Here is an 18,867-nt window from a genome sequence, read left to right as displayed (position 1 = left end):
CTGTATGTGCTCTACAGTAGAGGAACCGTCCAACTAAAGCCTGTGTCTAGGTATTTTTTGGGAACTTAAGATGCCACTCATTTACAGTCATCTTAATCCTAAATTCAAGAGGGACAATTATTAAGCCAGAATCAGGGTGATTCTCAGGGGTCTATAGACAAATGTTTTTTAAACTGCCTCAGTGTTGCTGAAATCTGCATGATACGTGTGGAAAGCTTATAATAACGTGATTTTTATAAGTTATAAGTTTTTACATGATTATTATAAAGTATCTGTGTGTAACGTTTGTAAATCACCACAGGATGTCGCTAAACACTTGCATAGTACAGCTGAAGGGCGACAGTCAACTTAAATAGACTACTGAGGTAAAACGCAGAAGATACTAGCAAAATTAAACTGCTTGTAAAATATCAGGTATTAGGAAAATATTGTAAAAGTAAAAAAGTCAAAATTTTACCAGTAAATAAACCGAAAACCTCTTTCAATTTCACTCCAGTCCAACGGAATCCACTAGCAGTGCAATGTTTCCGGGGGGACAATAAACACTACTGCACCGAAAACACCTTGAAGTGAGTTTCTCCGCAGCTCTGTCAGATGTAAGTGAAAATTCCCAACATTAAGCAATCATTACAATTCTACTAACTCTGTCGTAATTTTAGGTGTTTAATTGTTTTATTCTGTTTACCAAAATGTCGTATTTAGAGTCAACAAACCTGGCCTGGTAACCCTCGATAAGTAATAAGATAATTGGTCTCTCATTCGTAGACTGTGAAAATAATAGTTTTTTAAATGATGGCATTTCTTTATAAACTTCTTGGCATGTTTTAATTTCATATGTGTCAAAACGTTAAGCAGAAGGTCTATAGTAAATTTAGATTATAGATTAGTATAATCTCCGTGCTACAGAGACGAATATAGACTATGCAGTATTACATATTTCTTTTCTGTTAAAGATGTTTCTACATTTTATTGAATTACAAACTTGGAGATGGAAGTTAATATATGGTAAACTCTGGTTTCCATAGCAGCAGTCATACAATAGACAGAATAGTATTCACTGAAGTCAGTGTTTCTGTTGTCAGTCCTTTTTGAGCATTATAGTGACCGTTTGCATATGAATGAAGAAAAGCATAATGCCTGTTTTGGTTTCTTTACCAGATGTGCCTGACACGCAGGTAGCCTTCGCATTCCGCTTAGACAAGATGATGTCTGTCAGGCTGTTCACACTGCTGAACTCTCATCAAATAAGGAGAATCTCACCACAGACCTGCTACTCCTGTCTGTCAAGTATCCAGAGGTACAAGAATGACGACACTGCAGCTGTGTTTCCATCAGGATTCTGTTTTGTAAAGAGAGACTTTCAGAAGGTTTCGAGCAAGAGGTCTTTTAGCCTCACTCCTGCTGGAATAGTAAACGCAGCCCCATCATCCGTGCAGCCGTACCTCCGGTTAATGAGACTGGACAAACCCATTGGTGAGATCATGTGAAATTTGGATGTCAGTTCTTAACATTTTCATTAATGATCATTAATAATAGCAATTTATATTGTACTGTTGCCACCAGACCACCTATTATCATAGAACAATATAAACAACAACGTATAGCAAAGATTAGTGTAGAATAAAAAGGATAATGTTAAAAACTCATTAAAACAATTGACGATAACTACCATTAGAAAACATTAGCAACAACAATATCCATAGAAGTAATAAAATAAACATAGGATAATATGCATATAATAGGGGGGATTTTCTGTTTACATTTATGGCATTTGGCTAATGCTTATCCAGAGAGACATAAAGTTCAGTCTCCAGATAAACAGGCAGACAAATGTAGCGTTCTCCAAGGACTTATTTTGGTGTAATGTGTGTGCTTACTCAGCTGGGGAATCAAACCAAACAGGAAGGGAGGTGTTGTTATCCACTATGCAGCCCCCTGAATACAGTACAGTGGGAGGAACCTATGTATCTTCAGGCATACAGCAATATGGTTATTGTTGGCAGATGCTGATTTCTTAGATTTTTTGCCTGATGTCTGTCTGATGTGTTCTGTCTCTGTTGGCCTTGTGGATTTTGTGTTGACAGGGACGTGGTTGCTCTACCTGCCATGTACATGGAGTATTGGGCTGGCTGCAGATCCAGGCTGTCTTCCTGACCTGCGCATGCTTGCACTGTTTGGCACTGGTGCTCTGCTAATGAGAGGAGCTGGTTGCACCATAAATGACATGTGGGACAAAGACTTTGATAAGAAGGTATTGCTGTCATGACCTTATTTTTTTGTCTTTTTCTGTATACCATGACATTACCTGTCCGGTAGATAACGAGTAGTATGTTTATTTTATTCGTTAAACATCAGTGTCCCTGTTGCAAAGAAGTTTGTTTTAAGCAATTTAAAGTCATTTAGCTCATTTTACTCATGGCATCCAGGACCTTACAGTAAGTGAAGAAGGTGAAAGTAAAATAATCTGATTCGTCTTTGGACATTTATTTTCTGTCAGGTTGATGCTGACATTTCTGAGTAAGGTTCCCTTGATTCCATATCAAGTGAAAAGTGTTACCTACTTGTCTAGTCTACTCTGTTACAAACAGGCTCATAAAGCTTCTCTCCTGTAGTACCTTAGTGTCACAAAAGCTTTAATCTGATAAAAGCAAGCAGTTGTGATTCTGATAACCTTAAAATGTTTGGCGTTTATGTTTTTGATTCTGTGGGAGAGAAAATCCTGTCATACAAGATCTTTCCCCTTTTAGGTGTCCCGGACCGCCATGCGGCCAATAGCTGCAGGGCAGATCTCTCGATTCCAGGCTCTGGTCTTCTTGGGGGGTCAACTGAGTTTAGCACTGGGGGTCTTGCTTTGTCTCAACTATTACAGGTAGTATATATTTTTAAACCTTTTCTTTAATTCTGTATCTCTCTTTGTCTCCTGCTCCTTACAGTTGTGTTTTTATTGTGGTTTTACATGCTGTATGGGCAAAAGTATTAGGACACCTGCTCGTTCATTGTTTATTCCGACATTAAAAGTATCAAAAAAGAGCTTATCTTGCTTTTGTTGCTGCTACTGCCCTTGGATGGCTTTCTGCTAGATTTTGAAGCTTTGAGATTTGCTTTGAGAATTTGATTGCATTCAGCAACAAAAGCCTTAATGAGGTCAGGATGTCGGATGATCGCTACCCCACCTCATCCTCAACTCCCCAAACCATCCCAAAAGTATTGGATGGAATGCCAACCATCATTCCAGAGAACACAGTTCTACTGTTCCTCAGCTCACGTCTGGCATTAGGCATGGGGCCAGTAGGTTCATGTTTATCTGCTCTAGAGTCCTATTCTATTGGCAGTACTTCTGTACATGGACTAGACAAGCTCTGTGCGGGGGCATTTGCACATCTGTGTCAGCAATGGGTGCAACCTAAAGTAGCTGAATGCACTTTAAGTGGCACCCATTAGAAGGGGTGTCCACAAACATTTGGACATACAGCGTATAGCATTGTTATCTCTTAATCATTTGCTGCAGTTGCTGTGTTTTTGTCATCATATGTCCATTATCTGATATCAGTAAAAAGAGTTTATTTGCCTTCTTTTTTTCAGCATAGCCCTTGGTGCTGCTTCCTTATCCCTGGTTGTCACTTACCCTCTAATGAAGAGAATAACATACTGGCCTCAGCTTGTTTTAGGTATGCATTAGGTTGAAAATCCATAAATCATAAAGCAGGTTCATGTTTTTTTATATACATTGACTCATTTTACAGTACTAAGTGAGATGGCTTAAATATCAACTTCTATTTTCCACCAGGTCTTACATTTAACTGGGGTGCTTTGCTGGGCTGGTCTGCTGTAATGGGATCATGCGATTGGTCTGTCTGTCTACCACTGTACTTTTCAGGAATCATGTGGACGTTGATATACGACACTATCTACGCACATCAAGTACTACCTTCTAGCTTAACATATTAAAAAAAGCGCTATGGCGTATTAGAGCTCGTTTTGAATGGCAGTATCTGCTTCATGTAGAACCAGTTCACAAGCTTGTGTTGTTCTCACGCTCTCATGTTGAATAGGACAAAGATGACGATATCAAGTTGGGCGTGAAGTCCACAGCTCTCCGATTCCAGGAACAGACCAAGCCATGGCTGAGTGCTTTTACTGTGGCTATGCTCTCTGGATTGGTACTAGCAGGAGTTAATGCAAACCAGACTCTTCCTTACTATGCAGGAGTGTCCACAGTGGCTGTTCATTTAGCACACCAGGTTAGTGACATACACACACACAGTATATTTGTATATTGTTGTTCCCACCAATCAGCCACAACATTAGTACCACTGACAGGTGAAGTGTGAAAATATTGATTTTCTTCATCTACAGTGGGTTGTGCACAGGGAGTTCTTGAAGGGAATGTGTTAAAAGCAGGAAAAATGGTAGAACGTATGAACCAAATTGCCCAATTGTAATGGCTAGATAAACATTATCTGTATGTATGTAGTGGTCAGTACCTACCAAAAGTGGTCCAAAACAGTGAACTGGTGACAGGGTTATGGGCATCAAAGGCTCATTGTTTCAATCCATGCAGGCCCACAGTTTACATGACCTAAAGGATCTTCTTCTAACATCTTGGTGCCAGATACCCCAGGACAGCTTCAGCGGCGGTGTGTCCATGCCTTCAACGGTCAGATCTGTTGAGGTGGCACAAGAGGGACCTATTGAGTATTAGGCAGGTTTTGTTAATGTTATGGCTGATTGGTACACAAATATTATATAAAAGAAGCAGTGACATTTTTAATGTTGCAATCCACAGATCTACTCTTTGGACATTTACAAGCCTGATGACTGCTGGAAGAAATTTGCCTCCAATCGTAATGTGGGACTTCTCTTATTCTTGGGAATAGTGGTTGGCAATTTGTGGAAGAAACGAAATGACAGCCAATATGAAACACATTTAAACTCTATTCCCAATTAAAAACAGTGGTTTATCATTTAAATTCAAACAGTATTTATTTCGGTAACAGTTTTACCAAGTAGTGCACACTCACAAATGTTCCTTTAAAACATTTATTAAATTTCTACAAAACAGGTTTGGTCTAAGAATTTCTTAAATAATTAGAAAAGGTTACATCTATAAAATTAATGTCAAAGAGAACCGTGGCAGTAAGTAACTACATACATGTGAAAAAAAAGAAATCCATACATTTAAAACAAACATCTTCATACACGGGTTGACCAGATATAAAAACCAAAACCTATACAAGATGATCACTAAATCTGAGCCGGATGAGCAGGATTCATATTTCTTAGTAGCGCAGCAGAGAGCTTGTAGCGAGGTGAGGACAGGTCAAACCAACTCTATGTATAGTGTACGCAGTGAGGGACCACAAGCATAACCAAAGGAAAGATGAATCAGGTTTGCTGGAGATGGATCATTTGGAAGACTGTGACATTGTGGAGAAATGGTCACGAGGAGGCTCGTTCTTCATACGGAGATTCGTAGACCTCCATCGGTGGACAGGTGCACACAAGGTGCTGGTCGCCATAGATGTCGTCAATCCTTGAAATTGTGGGCCAAAACTTGGTCTCAGGTCTCACGAAAGGCTGAAATGGTACAAACATAAATCAGCAAACAAACAGAAAGTGATATGCACATAGATTTCAGTTTGGAACATGTGTATCCTGTACTGAAAACATTATATTGAAGGGCATAAGCCACATACCATGGGGAAAGCAGCATATTCCCTGGAGTAGGGTCTGTCCCATGTGGATGAGGCAATACATGCCAGAGAATGGGGAGCCATCTATGTACAAGAAGACTTGGGTTTAGTTGTTTTCCCTCCTCATTGTACAGTGCTCAAAATTCAGTTCCTAGTTGGCCAGGTAAACCATCTATGCTCTACTGACAAATGTTCTGAGTTGTAGTTGCTGGTTAACTACAGGATTGGACAAGCTTTACAGAACAAAGCATAGGTTTATGTCCAAATATCTTTATTCAGATGCATACAAATAAATAAAAGTAGTCATTTAGAAAAGGATGGGTTCATTTTGTGGTCATGTAAATAAGTAAAGTATGTATGGTGGTAAACTTATATAACTTATTTTCTTCACATCCATATTTCATGTCAGTTACTAGCATTATAAACTGAAAACATGTTTCTGTACAGCTTGTTCAACCTGGTAACAGGCTACCAAATAATGCATTTCTGCACTGACAGGCCAGTTGGCACAAAAACTCAGCAAACTGCCTACCTTTAGTGGGTTTACTCTTGAGTCCATACGGCCTTCCTCAATGTCTGCAATTTCCTGCCGAATGGCCACCAGGGCGTCGCAGAAACGATCCAGCTCACCCTTGTCTTCTGATTCTGTGGGCTCGATCATCAGTGTCCCAGCCACAGGCCATGACATGGTGGGGGCATGGAAGCCTAGTAAATGTGTCAGAAATTAGTTGTACAAAAAAAGTGCACTAGAGGAAAAAACTGAGTGTGGTTTTCACAGGAGTTTATAATCTGTACCATAATCCTGCAGTCTTTTGGCAACATCCACTGCCTCGATGTTTGCAGTCTTCTTAAACGGTCGAACATCCAAAATAAATTCATGTGCAACAAACCCTGTGAAGAAAGTCTGGATTTTAAGTAAACCAGTACATCAAAATGAAAAAGGATTTGCACAGTCAAGACACAAATCACTGCTACTTACCTTTGGTGCCTCTAAACAGGACTTTGTAGTGGTTTTCCAGTCTCTTAGCCATATAGTTTGCATTAAGAATGGCTACTTCTGTTGCATGCCTAAGCCCCTTCGAGCCCATCATCTACATGACATGGAAAAGAACATGAATTCTGCAGCACTGAATCAGCATTGCAGACAGGATTGTTCAAGGTTAAAAAAAATCTCATTACCTTTATGTAGGCCCAAGAGATGGGCAAGATGGCACTGGAACCCCAGGGGGCAGCACTGATGGTGCCTAAAGAGCTAACAGTGTTGCTAGACTGCATGTTCACCACTGGATGGCTTGGTAGGAATGGCGCAAGATGCTGCTTTCTGGAACAAAACAGTCCAATGTTATAGCCGAAATCCTCTCAGTCTTAAAAGGTCACAATGAATGAACGCTTCATCCACCATGCACCTCTGCACCATGAAAAACAAAACGTACACTCCAATTGGACCCATGCCTGGACCGCCGCCTCCATGGGGAATGCAGAAGGTTTTATGCAGATTCAAATGAGAAACATCTGAGCCGTAATCCCCTGGCCGACATAATCCCACCTAATGACACAAAATATAAACACATACAGACAGTAGGTAAGAATTCAGTTTGATAAAATCCTCAAACACTGACTGAAGTTTGTAATTTACATTACCTGTGCATTCATGTTGGCCCCATCGAGATACACCTGTCCACCATTCTGGTGAATAAGATCACATACTTCACTGACATTCTCCTCAAACACACCGTTAGTTGAGGGATATGTGATCATTATGGCAGCCAAGTTTTCCTTGTGCTTGTCCACCTGGATAAAAGAATTGAAGGTAGACTTTTGTTGGGACTTTTTTCTCCTCAAATTGAGGTTATTATATAGCTCTAAAAAAATTCGGACCAATGCAATTACTATCAATATAATAAAATATCACAGTATATTGTACCATTGCTTTCAGATGAACCACGTCGATATTGCCATCTTTGTCTACCTCCACCACCTGGACTTTCATACCAGCCATCTGAGCACTGGCAGGGTTGGTACCATGAGCAGACTTAGGAATCAGACACACCTGGGATTAATACAGGGACAGGCAGCTTAGGCAGTTTCAGGGCTGTGTAGTTATTGCATTGTTAAACACGCACACACAAAAAAAATTGCACAATACAGAGTAGGTTAAAACAGGTCAGCGCTCATCTGTATTAAACAATATTAAACAATATTGTTATGGTGATAATGTCTCATCATTGCAATCTTAAAATAGAAACACGTTAAAGTCACAGGTTCAATGAGACAACCCTGACAATTATTTACCAATAATTATTAAATAAACTGGGTAGTTTCTATAAAACATGAATAAAATTTAAAATTCAGACTAATCCCAAACACCGTATCCACTAAACTTCACAAACAAGGACACTGTGGCACAGAAACCATATTTGGTAACCAAACTAATCAGCCGATGCCAGTGAGGTCCCAGAGGTCCCAAAATCACCAAATATGGAATCTTGCATTCAAGTAAAGGGTACTAACCTGAAACAGGGTGCTTGTGTTCTATCTCTTATTTACTCAACTATGGCAGTTTGGACCTTGACTGTTTCAGGAGCTTGCCGGCTATCTAAGATGTGCTTATAAGGGAGTTGTTAAAACAAAGGCCAGGTTGCAAAATGTTGGAACAACTTGAACAAGTGACCTTATCCTGGATATCTTTTGTTTTTTTGTTTTTTCTTTTCCCTTCATCATGCATCACACTACTATCACCAGCGAGTTGCATCTGTTCAGCAATTTTAACCTTCTCACCTTCAGTTATCCTTTTCTACCACTAATTAGCCCAGCAAATTCACGAGCACTACTGCAGCTTCATGTCCACTCTCAATTGCAACATAAGCTTCAGTTACGAATACGGCCTTTTCCACGAACAGTATCAGATGCTCCCAACACCATTCTAATCAACTGGTATTCCAGACGCTCTGTTATTTGGCACTGACCACTGAGTGGTTTGATGGTCCTTATCTGTTTAAAGTGCAAACAGACAGACATCTAGATCACTGCTATAAAGGAGCAATCTGCAAGAGAGTTTATCTGGAGTTCAGTTTACTCCATTCGGTCATGGCTTAATGTTTCTCTGTGGATTGATTTGAGTGGGCTTTGCTTTTGATAAGTTTCTTCTACGCACAGCATAGATACTCACTGTTCTGTGAGACTCCCCTTTGGAATTCAGGTAAGCTTTGATGGCAGCCAGGCCAGCATACTCCCCCTGGGCACCACTATAAAGCAAAAAACAAAAACACTGTTTGGTACCAGAAGAAAACCTCTGCCTCAGCAAATCCTAGTTCAAAGATTACTACATAGGGTCCTTCATAAGAACATTAGCTTGGGACAATGAGGATAAAGTACAGCATGGAAAAAGATACTGTGGTAAGTGTTAAATAACCAAACAACAGACTTCTACAGGCAATTAAGCAGCCTATGTTAGGGTTATCTGAGCAGCTTCAAACATTAACAGTTGTTAAAGAGCTTATCAGTCTACAGGAAGAACGAGTGTTCCATTGACAATTTGGACATCAGCATTGCCAATACAATGTTCAATTAAGTGATTGTGAAACTGTTTATGGAAACCTGTTATGCTGATGAGGACTTTAGGTAAAGAGTAATCGTGTGGTCGCAGATCATCATACAGATATAGGCCAGCAGCTTCAGGTAATGTTCTCATCAGCTATCAGAATAGGGAACAATTGAGTGAGTCATGATTTATTTATAAATGTTATTGCTGTGGCAACAGTGGTGCTGTTGACCTTGTGAATTTCTTCATTGTCAGAATTTACCCATCTTCTAATGGCCCACAAAGCATGAAAATTAGTTTGAGACAACTTCTGAACAGAAACTGCCTCACTCACACTGTCTATGCCTCCATCTGTGTCTATCTATATATCTATATCTTCTGGTGTGTTTTGTTTTACTATGTTAATGTCTTGATCCAGAACTCTTGGCATTGTCTATCTTACAAATTGTATGTAAAATTAGCCAAAGAAACCCCATGGATGTATAAGTAACTTCGGAGAACAACCCCAGTCATTTGAAAGTTGGTGAACAGAATTAGCTCCTTCCACTCCCCACCGACTTTACTCCAATAAGATGCGCCTAGATGCCTCATTATGATTACTGACCATGCTTTCTAATGAGAGATGCATTGCAAAGACTGAGAAGTACAGTGATGGTTAAAATTTCCTGACATTTTAGCTATTTGTTTTTATACAGCGTTGAAATCCTTATACTCTGAGAAAAATCTTATGCCAACAGTACACACAGTGTAGCAGTAGGTGCATTGCTTGCCTATTTGGTTGGAAGGAGATCTTGTCGTATCCTGTAATCTCGCAAAGATCCTTCTCCAGCTGGCGGAAGAGCTGCTGATAACCCTCTGCCTGGTCCAGCGGTACAAAGGGGTGGATGTTGGCAAATTCTTGCCAGGTAATTGGCTGTCAACGAGTGAGAAAAGCATTCACATGAATGGATGCGGCAGAGTAAGGGTTAATAGAGGAACAAAGTAAGCATAAATCTGCCATTTGGAGAAACAAAGATGGGTAGGACTACACATTCCAAGGCATGTAGGTTGTAGGGTCTAGATGGGTCAGCACACATGCGAAGGATGGCCACACAATGACTCACCATGAGTTCTGAGGAGCTGTTTAGCTTCATGGTGCAGGAACCCTACATTGAAGCACAGTTTTAGTGTAACGTTTATATTGGGTCATTCCCTCTTCGTAAAATAACACTTCACATCATTTTGTTACTTACCAAAGGAATCATACTGTGTACAAGTGAAATGTCTTTATTCTCCAGTCTCTTCATGTATCGCACAATGTTGGTCTCTGAGTGATAACTATAAGGCAAAACAGAACCCAATTCATTTAGAATAAATCTGGATTACAGAAAGTATAAGAGTACAATATGATTACATGAAAACTGGTAGTTCCCCATGAAGTACAAGACAACTCTTATGAGACATCTAATGCACAGTTATAATCTCCCCAAGATGACAGATTGCAAAATCAAGTATTTCTAGTTTCAAGCAGAGCAGCATTTTAGTGTTTTGTCTTGTCCTAGATGTTCATGCTTTGTAAACACTGTGGTAAATCAAGGACAGGTGAATAGAAGATGTGGGCTTTTGCAGATTCTCCATAAGTTACTGGCTGTTAGTCATTCTTCTCTGCCCCCACTCAAATTAATACATGATTGATGATTATGAACATACCATAATTTTTATAACCCTATATGGTGAACTGATTAGGTCAACTGAAGGTTAGGGGAGGATAAACGCTCAGTCAACATTTTAAAAGGACTACCACAATTTACCATGACCGTATAACAGACCTGTTGAACACTGGGTGAGTAAGGAACTTGCTGGTCCTCTTAAATGGACTTGCTAGCAGGCCTTTTGTTCTCTCACTCATTTTCTCAGCAATGAGCTCCTGAAACAAAAAGCAGCATCACAGACATCAGTTATAAAGGCCACAAACAGATTGAGCAGCAAATTAATATTTCTCTAAATATTTATTTAATTTCACAGTTCTTAATTTCCTAGCATGGAAACAGATACAGATACCTGGTAGTCATTATAACAGTTTCTCATGCAAGACTCAAGCACACTTACAGCAGAGGATTCACATCCAAAAACCCAGAGCAGGTCATCCAGGTCCCGCTCTGTAACAGTCTCATCCAGAGACACCCCAAGCTGAAACCATTCAAAAAACACATTTGGGTGCTTCTGCATTCCTATTAAGTGTTGCATATGTCATAACTTAAGCTAACATGCTGAAAGTAATGCTGGAGAGGACTTACCACTCCTTCACTATAAACCCGTAGGTTAATCTCACGCTGCACAGCCTTCTCCAATATGTCCTTGGAAGCCACGCCACAGTGAATCTTTAGTGTGTCAAAGAAGGTTTCATGCTGGAGCTTGTGTCCAGCTCTAATGAGTCCTGTGATGGCAAGGAAGTCAGGCATGCTCATACTTGTCATATGGGGAACACAATTACTCAAGATTGAGAACATTGTGTGATGAAAAATCTAAGACATACCTTCAGCAAGAATCAGGGTGGCGTTGTGAGTCCTCTCAGCAATGTGCCTCAGGCCTTGGGGGCCATGGTACAGTGCGTACATAGCAGCCATGTTGGCCAGGAGAGCCTAAAAGACATTAAAAGAGATGAGTCACCAACCACAATATCCAGGACATGAAAAGGCAAGTAATTCTGTTCCGTTACAGTTTAGCACCTGAGCAGTGCAGATGTTGCTGGTGGCTTTGTCTCGCCGGATGTGCTGCTCTCTAGTCTGTAGAGCTAGACGGTACACCTCTTTGCCAGCAGCATCCCTGGAAAAGAGAAGGAAAGATGTGGCAAATTGAACAGCTGTCAAAAAGAAATGTCACATACACTAAATATATACATTAATATCCTTGTTAATTACATTTATTGGATACTGTGTTCAGGATCAGTCTGAATTAGATATTTTATTCATGTTGTAAAGAAACTACATAATTTATTTAATATTTTTTTTTTTTAATAATTATTTATTGGTAAATAATTGTCAGGGGTGTCTCAATGAACCTGTGATTTCAACAGGTTTCAATTTCTAGATTGCAGTGATAAGACATACATACACATACTGACATACATATAATGGAAGCTCACCTAGTGACTCCAACCATCCTTCCTGGCATCATCCGGACCAGGTTTTCTTTCACAGAGAAAAAAGCAGCATGAGGGCCACCATAACAAAGAGGCACGCCAAAGCGCTGAGAGCTGCCCAAGGCGATGTCCACGCCGAACTCCCCAGGTGGACGCAAGACACAAAGGGCCAGCAAATCGGTAGCACAGCAAGCCAGTGCCTTTGATTGAAATGTAACACAGGGAAGGTTTAGTAGACTTAAAAGCAAGTTTAAGCAGACAGCCAAACATAGTGAGGTTTTTTTGTTGAATTTTAGACCTAGATGGAACAGTTGAATAAACTCATAATTTTACAGTACTATTGGTACTTACACCACCCTTGTGGGCTCGATCCACAAGTGCAGAAAGGTCCTCCACTCTTCCTTCAGTATCAGGGTACTGGAAGAGCACCCCACTTACATCCTTCCCACTAAAGTCCATCTCATGTGGCAACTTTAGCACAGTCTTCACCCCGATGTAGCTGAGCGTACACATATTTATCAGAAATTAATGACCGTAGTATGCATTTACGGGCAGATTTGCTCAAACATAAAAAATATACACTGCTATGTATAAATTAATATTCTTGCATGACCTCGATACTGGTGTAGTGGTATATAAAATCTATTGGCCAGTACAACAAACATTAAGTGCATCTCAATATTTAATCAAAAGAAACAAATCTAAGTGACATACTTTGCTCTGGTCTGTACCACTGCAATGGTCTGTGGATGACAACGGGGATCAATATAGAAAGTTCTTCTCTTATTTTGCCTGAGGACATAAAACATCACAAATCAGATGGAGAAAATCATTTTTAATAAAATGTTCAAGAGTCTTCCAAGGGGTGTGCTAACCTGTGACAAAGCTGCATGGCCTCAGCAGCTGCGGTGCCTTCATCCAGCAGTGAAGCATTAGCCACTGCCATACCAGTAATGTCACACACCATGGTCTGGTAGTTAAGCAGGCTCTCCAAACGACCCTGTGCAACCTCAGGCTGATAGGGAGTGTACTGGGTTACCCTGTCAGGCAGAGAGGTTCAGACAGTTAGGAGCAAACTAAAGCACATACTTAAATATTCTATAATACTATTGATTTTCATTGGAGCTGGTGAATTCACAAGCATTAAAGAGCCATTTCCTTAATGAACTATAATGGGCAAATTAATTATAAATCAGATTAAAGATCAGGAACATTTTAAATGGGAGAAAACTCAGGACCTTACGCTTGAGTCATAAGATTTATCTAGTGCCTGGCATGCTAATTAAATGCAAACGTTACTTCTTCAGCAGATCGGCCCAATTTTAGCTCGTAATTGAAATGGCTTTGTAAAACCATGTGGAAAGATTTAGTGCAAGAAGAACGACAGCTTTTGAATGCATTCCTGAGGGGACTATTAAAGTCATCCTCATGGCATGGATTTGGATTATGGGGTCACATCAGGCACAGACAAAGGAGAAAGACACAAACCAGCCTGAATTCTCCAGAAGATTTCTCTGTATGACAGGGGGCACAGAGCAGTTATAGTAGCCCATTCCGATGTAGGATCTCCACAGCTTGTTCTTGGAAGCGATCTTCTGAAGTGTCTCAAGAATTTCATTCTCACCTGTGAAGAACGATGGCAATGATTGCAATATTTCACCAATATTTTCACATTAAAAAATAAGACATTACACTTTCTTGACTATGAGCTGTCAAACAGTATAAACCAGCTCATTTGACAGATATACAGAACCTCACAACGGATGGTTGCACTGGGCACCTATGTGCTTTGTTGAAGGCGATTTGCCCCCCCCCCCCCCATCACGTGTTTTCAGTGTGGCCACAACTTACTGTCAATCTAATTCAAACTGACATACTAGAAAACAGAAGAATAAGGCCTTTGGGATCGACCTCCTTTCATGCCATGAAAACCCTTTCGTGATGCAGCATAAAATTAAAAGCAGCAACCCATCCATTTATAATTAACGAGTGACTAGCATTGTGACTCAAATCTGGTTAGGAGAACTAGGTTCTCGCTAAACTCATTTGAATAATTATGCAGAGCTACTTTAAGAGCCTTAGCGATTCTCGGCACAGCAAACATTGTTGACTAATCTTCATACAGAACAACAACTTTAATCGATCAGATCACCACATGTGCAAGTGTATATATGTGGATGATGGGCACATATGGGCCATTTCCTGATGGCTAAGTAACTAGTTTAATTCCCGTTGCTCAGGCGCATTGGAGCCAGTGCATACCGAGACACTGGAATTCCCCAGGCATTGTACCGCAGCTCAGTAACACAGCAACTCAGCTGGGCAAAGACAATCCAGTAGGGCAGGATTCAAAACAAACCATGCTGTGATGGCAAAAGCTTCATTCTTAAATATATATAGACTCTACTAAACTGTTCAGTTGCTTCCAGCTTATTTTAACTGAGCACAACTTAACAGAATGCAGCATTTTATTTCTTATGTAGCCTAAATTTAGCACAAATTAAAAAAAGAAAAAAGGGAAGGAATGGGAAACATGTGATGAATGCATTTTCTTCCATTATAATTGGTTAAACTAGTGCAAGTGTTTCATGGTCAACCCCTTAAATCAGTCCAAGCACAAAAGCGCTTGTTTTGTGCGAAGGGGTGGGAGGGTGCAACATCTATTGTTGAGACGCGAATCCCTCGCTGGATTTGCAAAACGAAGCTCTAGGCAGCTGAACCAGCAAAATCCAGTATGGCCCCCCATCGGGTTCTTCAGCATGGCTTGCTTCATTACAGAAGCAGACACACACACAGGCAGCAGCAACTGTCATCAGAGCACCTCTGCCATCCATAAGATCTTCATGATCATCATCATCATCATCATCATCAGGAGCCATTTTCTACTTAATGCAAATACATCACTGATTGGGTTATCAGATTATTCCTTTAGATTATATATTTTCTTTTTTTGCAACTGAATGTTAAATGCAGGTCTGCAGTACGAAATACAAGTGCCTCATATGAACTGCACTGTGTTGCATTATATCTCCAGCATCTACACCAAGAGCCACAGAACAGGCAAACACTTGAATGCTTTTAAGAAAGGCTCATTTAATGCAGATCAGCTCTGAATGAATGGTTAAGCCAACCATAACCTGCATCAAACATTTCCCAGAAGAAAAGACTGATTTCTCCAGACCAGGCTGTTTGAAAGTGGGTGCAGTTTAACAGGAAATGGGCTTTCGTTCCCTAAAGAAAAGAGGGGAAAAAAGAGAAGGAGCCCGTCGGTGAAGTGCAGAGGGCGTGATGTAATGGCAACGCCAACCAGATCAAACTGGCCGTGTGACGGGAGCTCAGGGCTGAACTTTACACTCTACTGCTCGCCCTGCTGGCATGGGCCGAGGGCAAAAACAACTCCAAATATGTTCAAAGGAAGACTTTTCACGGCGGAAAAAAAAGCCCTCCACTCCACTAAAGGTCTATTGGCACACAATGAGCGTGCAACCCACATTCCGTCTCTTTTGTTCCCAGTCGTGGTTCGTCGGACAGGGTTTCTGACGGGCTACAGATAAAATTCACACCAAATATATTGATTCAAATCGGGACAGGATTATTGGTTCGTCGATGGAAAGCAGACAGTGTGGGGACTGGTTTGAATGAATATCCACTAAAAGAGCACAAATGCGCCGGGAAAACTAGTGCTAGCAGAAACTGGTATGAGGCGAGTCGACCTGAATAAGCTATGAAATCACATCAACAGACAACACGTGTACTCGCCTTCTTACACACACACACACACACACACACTTTGGGTGATAGCGGCATGAACTTACACACAGGGTCGTCCATTTTCAGACTCCTCTGAAGGCGAATTGATGAAGGAATTGTGTTTTCTATCATCTCTGAGATGGACTGAAAGAAATGCCATAAATTACACCTGTTTATCTGCATATTCTTCAAATTCAGTCTCACGCAAAATGATTAAAATATAATGCATAAATCATTTTAAAAAAATATATACTGAAGTAAAGTATGAGAGAAATAGAGATGCAGAGAGATCCTGGGTGGTGTGTTTGATCACAGCCTGCTCTCTGGGGAGGTGTGTGTTGTGGGTTTCAGTAGTTAGGCTATGTATCTATCTCCTCAGCTCACCCCGAGTCCCAGTGTGTTGAGCATCTCCCGCTTCTCCTTGTCTCCGGGTCCGATGTGCCTCTCCGCGAAGTCATCGTGCCTCGGCAGGATCCTTTCAATCTTCCTGGACCCCACAGCCGCGGTGGTCCTAAGCGCGCGGACCTGAACCCTAAGGGACGCGTTCGGAAACGCCGCTCCGCCGCTGAGCTTCTCACACACGCGGCGTCTCTCGCGGACGCTCACCGTCCTCGTGACGGCGCGCCACGCTCTCGCGCAGCTCTGCATGCTGGAGTCTCGAGGCGCCGAAAAAGACTGAGGAGGAGGAGGAGGAGGGTGGTGGTGGTGGTGGTGGTGGTGAAGACAGCACTAACCGGAGGGAAAAGTAGAGAAACTCCGCGATGCTGCAGAGCGCCGCTCCAGCAAACTCCTTAAAAGTGTCCGGCACCTACTCCTCTGCGGGGGGCGGGGAGAGCAGCCAATCTCTGAGCGCGAGCGCTGTGACGCCGTCTCCAACTTTCCTCACGTGCCGATTTCTGAGGAGAGAAACCCCTCTGAGGATCCTCCCTCCGCTATGAATTCTTCACCATCAACCTTCACCATCACCCTCCACCAACAACCCAGCAGCATTTATCACCAGCCTTTCACCAAGAATTCTCTACTGTTAACCCTTTACCATCTCTCCAATCAGTCCTTTGTCATCAGTCCTCCACCCAGGCCCGCTGTATTTGAGGTCCTACTTAAGGACCTGTGACTGACAGGGGCCCTAAAAATATAGTAATTAAGTATTTTGGCAGAATGCAGAATTGTTGTGGGGCCCAGTGTAATATATTTTCTAATATCCTGCCTCCACCAACCAACAACCCAACAGCATTTACACCAATGTTTCATTGTTCACCATCCACCTTAAACCAAGAACTCTATACTAATAGCCCTTTACCATCTCTCCACCATCCTTTACCATCCATCCATCACCAACCAACAACCCAACGGCATTTACATCAATCCTTCACTATTTACAATTAACCCTTCAACATGAACTTTCTAATATTAACCCGTTACCATCTTACCACCATCAGCTCAAAAACATCAATCCTCCTCCATCAACCCAACAGCATTTACATCCATCCTACTTTCTACTATCACCCCTTTACTATCACTCCACTATTAAAACAATCACCACATTTGCATTAATGCCTTATCCTCTAACATCAATCCTCCTTCATCAACCCAACGACATTTACACCAGTCCTTCATTATTTACCATTAACCTTAAACAAAGAACTCTACTATTATTTCGTTCCCTGGTCCAATAGAAATATTGCTGCACACAAGCTGTAGGTCATTAGTTGGATGGTCTAAGCAGGTCTTTAATGGGTACAGTGGTGGAAACACACCCTGGTAGCTAGGTTAAGCAGCTCCTGACCAGCATAGTCAATGTTGCATTTAATTTTGGTCATGCTTGGTCTTGCTGGTCATGCGGGTCAACCAGCTTGGTGATACATATCATGCTGATCAACCAGCAAAGTCAATCTTGGTGATACTGGCTGTCTAGCTTGGTCAGGTTGGTCATGCTGGTAGACCACCTAAACCATCAAATACCAATGCCCACCAATACCAAATGCAGATCAAACAGCTTGTCCAGCTTGAACTGGCCTTGCTGTTTTTTCCTGCATAGATGAAATCCCAGGTAAGCAAGCCATAGGTAACAGTGGCAAAGAAACCTTGGGAGGAATCACAACTTGCAAGGGGAGCCACCCTCCTCTGGTCAAAACCAATTAAGTATTAATACAAAAAGTGACCAGGCACCAAAACACCACATTGTCATTAGCATTACCACACTACCATTAAGGCTACTCTCTCCCCATTAAACACTGTTATATTATAATACAATGACCATTACACCTCTACTAAAATCTACCACTTACCAACAACCATCTACCCTTTACCATCAACCATTTATCATGACTTTGATGAATAAAATTAATAGTAGGTGTAGATGCACTAAGCATAAATAATTTTAGGATTTTATAAAAAAAAAAAACTTTTGAAAAGCAAGTTAATGTCATACTTTATTTTAAGCCATTTAATTGGTCCATTGACCATGATCATCAAGGTTTACACACTGTAAAAAGAAGCTCTTGTGAATAATTTGCATCAGTGTGTTTTTTTGGACAAAAGAATACCATTATATTACATTTTCTATGCCTTAATGTTTCCATTTATCTGTCAAATTTGAACCATCCTAATTTAAGCCTCATTCAGCACAACTGTATGAAAGTGCTGTTTACTCGTGATTGCATTGCCATGTTTCCAACTTCTTGAAGTGAATCGTTAAATGGATGTGACTACTGCATATCTGTCTATCTGTGCAGATATGGAATTCTGAGGGGGTTTTTTTT

General features: G+C 41.1%; 2 protein-coding genes across 3 annotated transcripts; one reads left to right on the top strand and one right to left on the bottom strand.

The window, feature by feature from the left end:
• Window positions 1–529: 529 nt before the first annotated feature.
• Window positions 530–5,052, top strand: coq2 (coenzyme Q2 4-hydroxybenzoate polyprenyltransferase). 2 transcript variants are annotated; one of them, XM_072664837.1, is made up of 8 exons: window positions 530–596; window positions 1,159–1,473; window positions 2,085–2,251; window positions 2,748–2,869; window positions 3,583–3,668; window positions 3,788–3,921; window positions 4,053–4,241; window positions 4,787–5,052. In XM_072664837.1, exons 2-8 carry the CDS (start codon window positions 1,203–1,205, stop codon window positions 4,946–4,948), a joined length of 1,131 nt encoding a protein of 376 aa, XP_072520938.1. In that variant the 5' UTR covers window positions 530–596; window positions 1,159–1,202; the 3' UTR covers window positions 4,949–5,052. The 2 variants fall into 2 exon arrangements, with proteins under 2 accessions (XP_072520938.1, XP_072520939.1); XM_072664838.1 differs by lacking the exon at window positions 530–596 and adding an exon at window positions 718–735.
• On the bottom strand, window positions 4,971–17,000 carry gldc (glycine dehydrogenase (decarboxylating)). The gene is made up of 25 exons (XM_072664836.1): window positions 16,490–17,000; window positions 16,171–16,249; window positions 13,844–13,979; window positions 13,231–13,395; window positions 13,070–13,147; window positions 12,707–12,854; window positions 12,359–12,555; window positions 11,943–12,039; window positions 11,750–11,855; window positions 11,511–11,650; window positions 11,323–11,403; window positions 11,043–11,140; window positions 10,467–10,551; window positions 10,338–10,379; window positions 10,005–10,147; window positions 8,863–8,938; window positions 7,618–7,743; window positions 7,335–7,484; window positions 7,127–7,239; window positions 6,873–7,014; window positions 6,673–6,784; window positions 6,489–6,584; window positions 6,226–6,398; window positions 5,697–5,777; window positions 4,971–5,577 (listed from the first exon to the last, which is right to left on the bottom strand). Exons 1-25 carry the CDS (start codon window positions 16,751–16,753, stop codon window positions 5,440–5,442), a joined length of 3,066 nt encoding a protein of 1,021 aa, XP_072520937.1. The 5' UTR covers window positions 16,754–17,000; the 3' UTR covers window positions 4,971–5,439.
• Window positions 17,001–18,867: the final 1,867 nt, after the last annotated feature.

Source organism: Salminus brasiliensis, chromosome 20, assembly GCF_030463535.1.
Source record: "Salminus brasiliensis chromosome 20, fSalBra1.hap2, whole genome shotgun sequence".
Lineage (NCBI taxonomy): Eukaryota > Metazoa > Chordata > Actinopteri > Characiformes > Bryconidae > Salminus > Salminus brasiliensis.
Note: the sequence above shows the minus strand (reverse complement) of the source record. Positions and strands in the feature narration are given on the sequence as shown.

Bases quoted from the DNA above. Each gene is read 5' to 3' on its own strand.
- coq2 (XM_072664837.1), top strand. From the start codon at position 1,203: ATGATGTCTGTCAGGCTGTTCACACTGCTGAACTCTCATCAAATAAGG. The intron at 3,669-3,787 runs GTATGCATTAGG...ATTTTCCACCAG, and splicing joins CTGGCCTCAGCTTGTTTTAG to GTCTTACATTTAACTGGGGT. The intron at 4,242-4,786 runs GTTAGTGACATA...TGCAATCCACAG, and splicing joins CTGTTCATTTAGCACACCAG to ATCTACTCTTTGGACATTTA.
- gldc (XM_072664836.1), bottom strand. From the start codon at position 16,753: ATGCAGAGCTGCGCGAGAGCGTGGCGCGCCGTCACGAGGACGGTGAGC. The intron at 10,552-11,042 runs GTCTGTTATACG...TTTGCCTTATAG, and splicing joins ACTCACCCAGTGTTCAACAG to TTATCACTCAGAGACCAACA. The intron at 7,240-7,334 runs GTAATGTAAATT...TTGTGTCATTAG, and splicing joins GGGCCAACATGAATGCACAG to GTGGGATTATGTCGGCCAGG.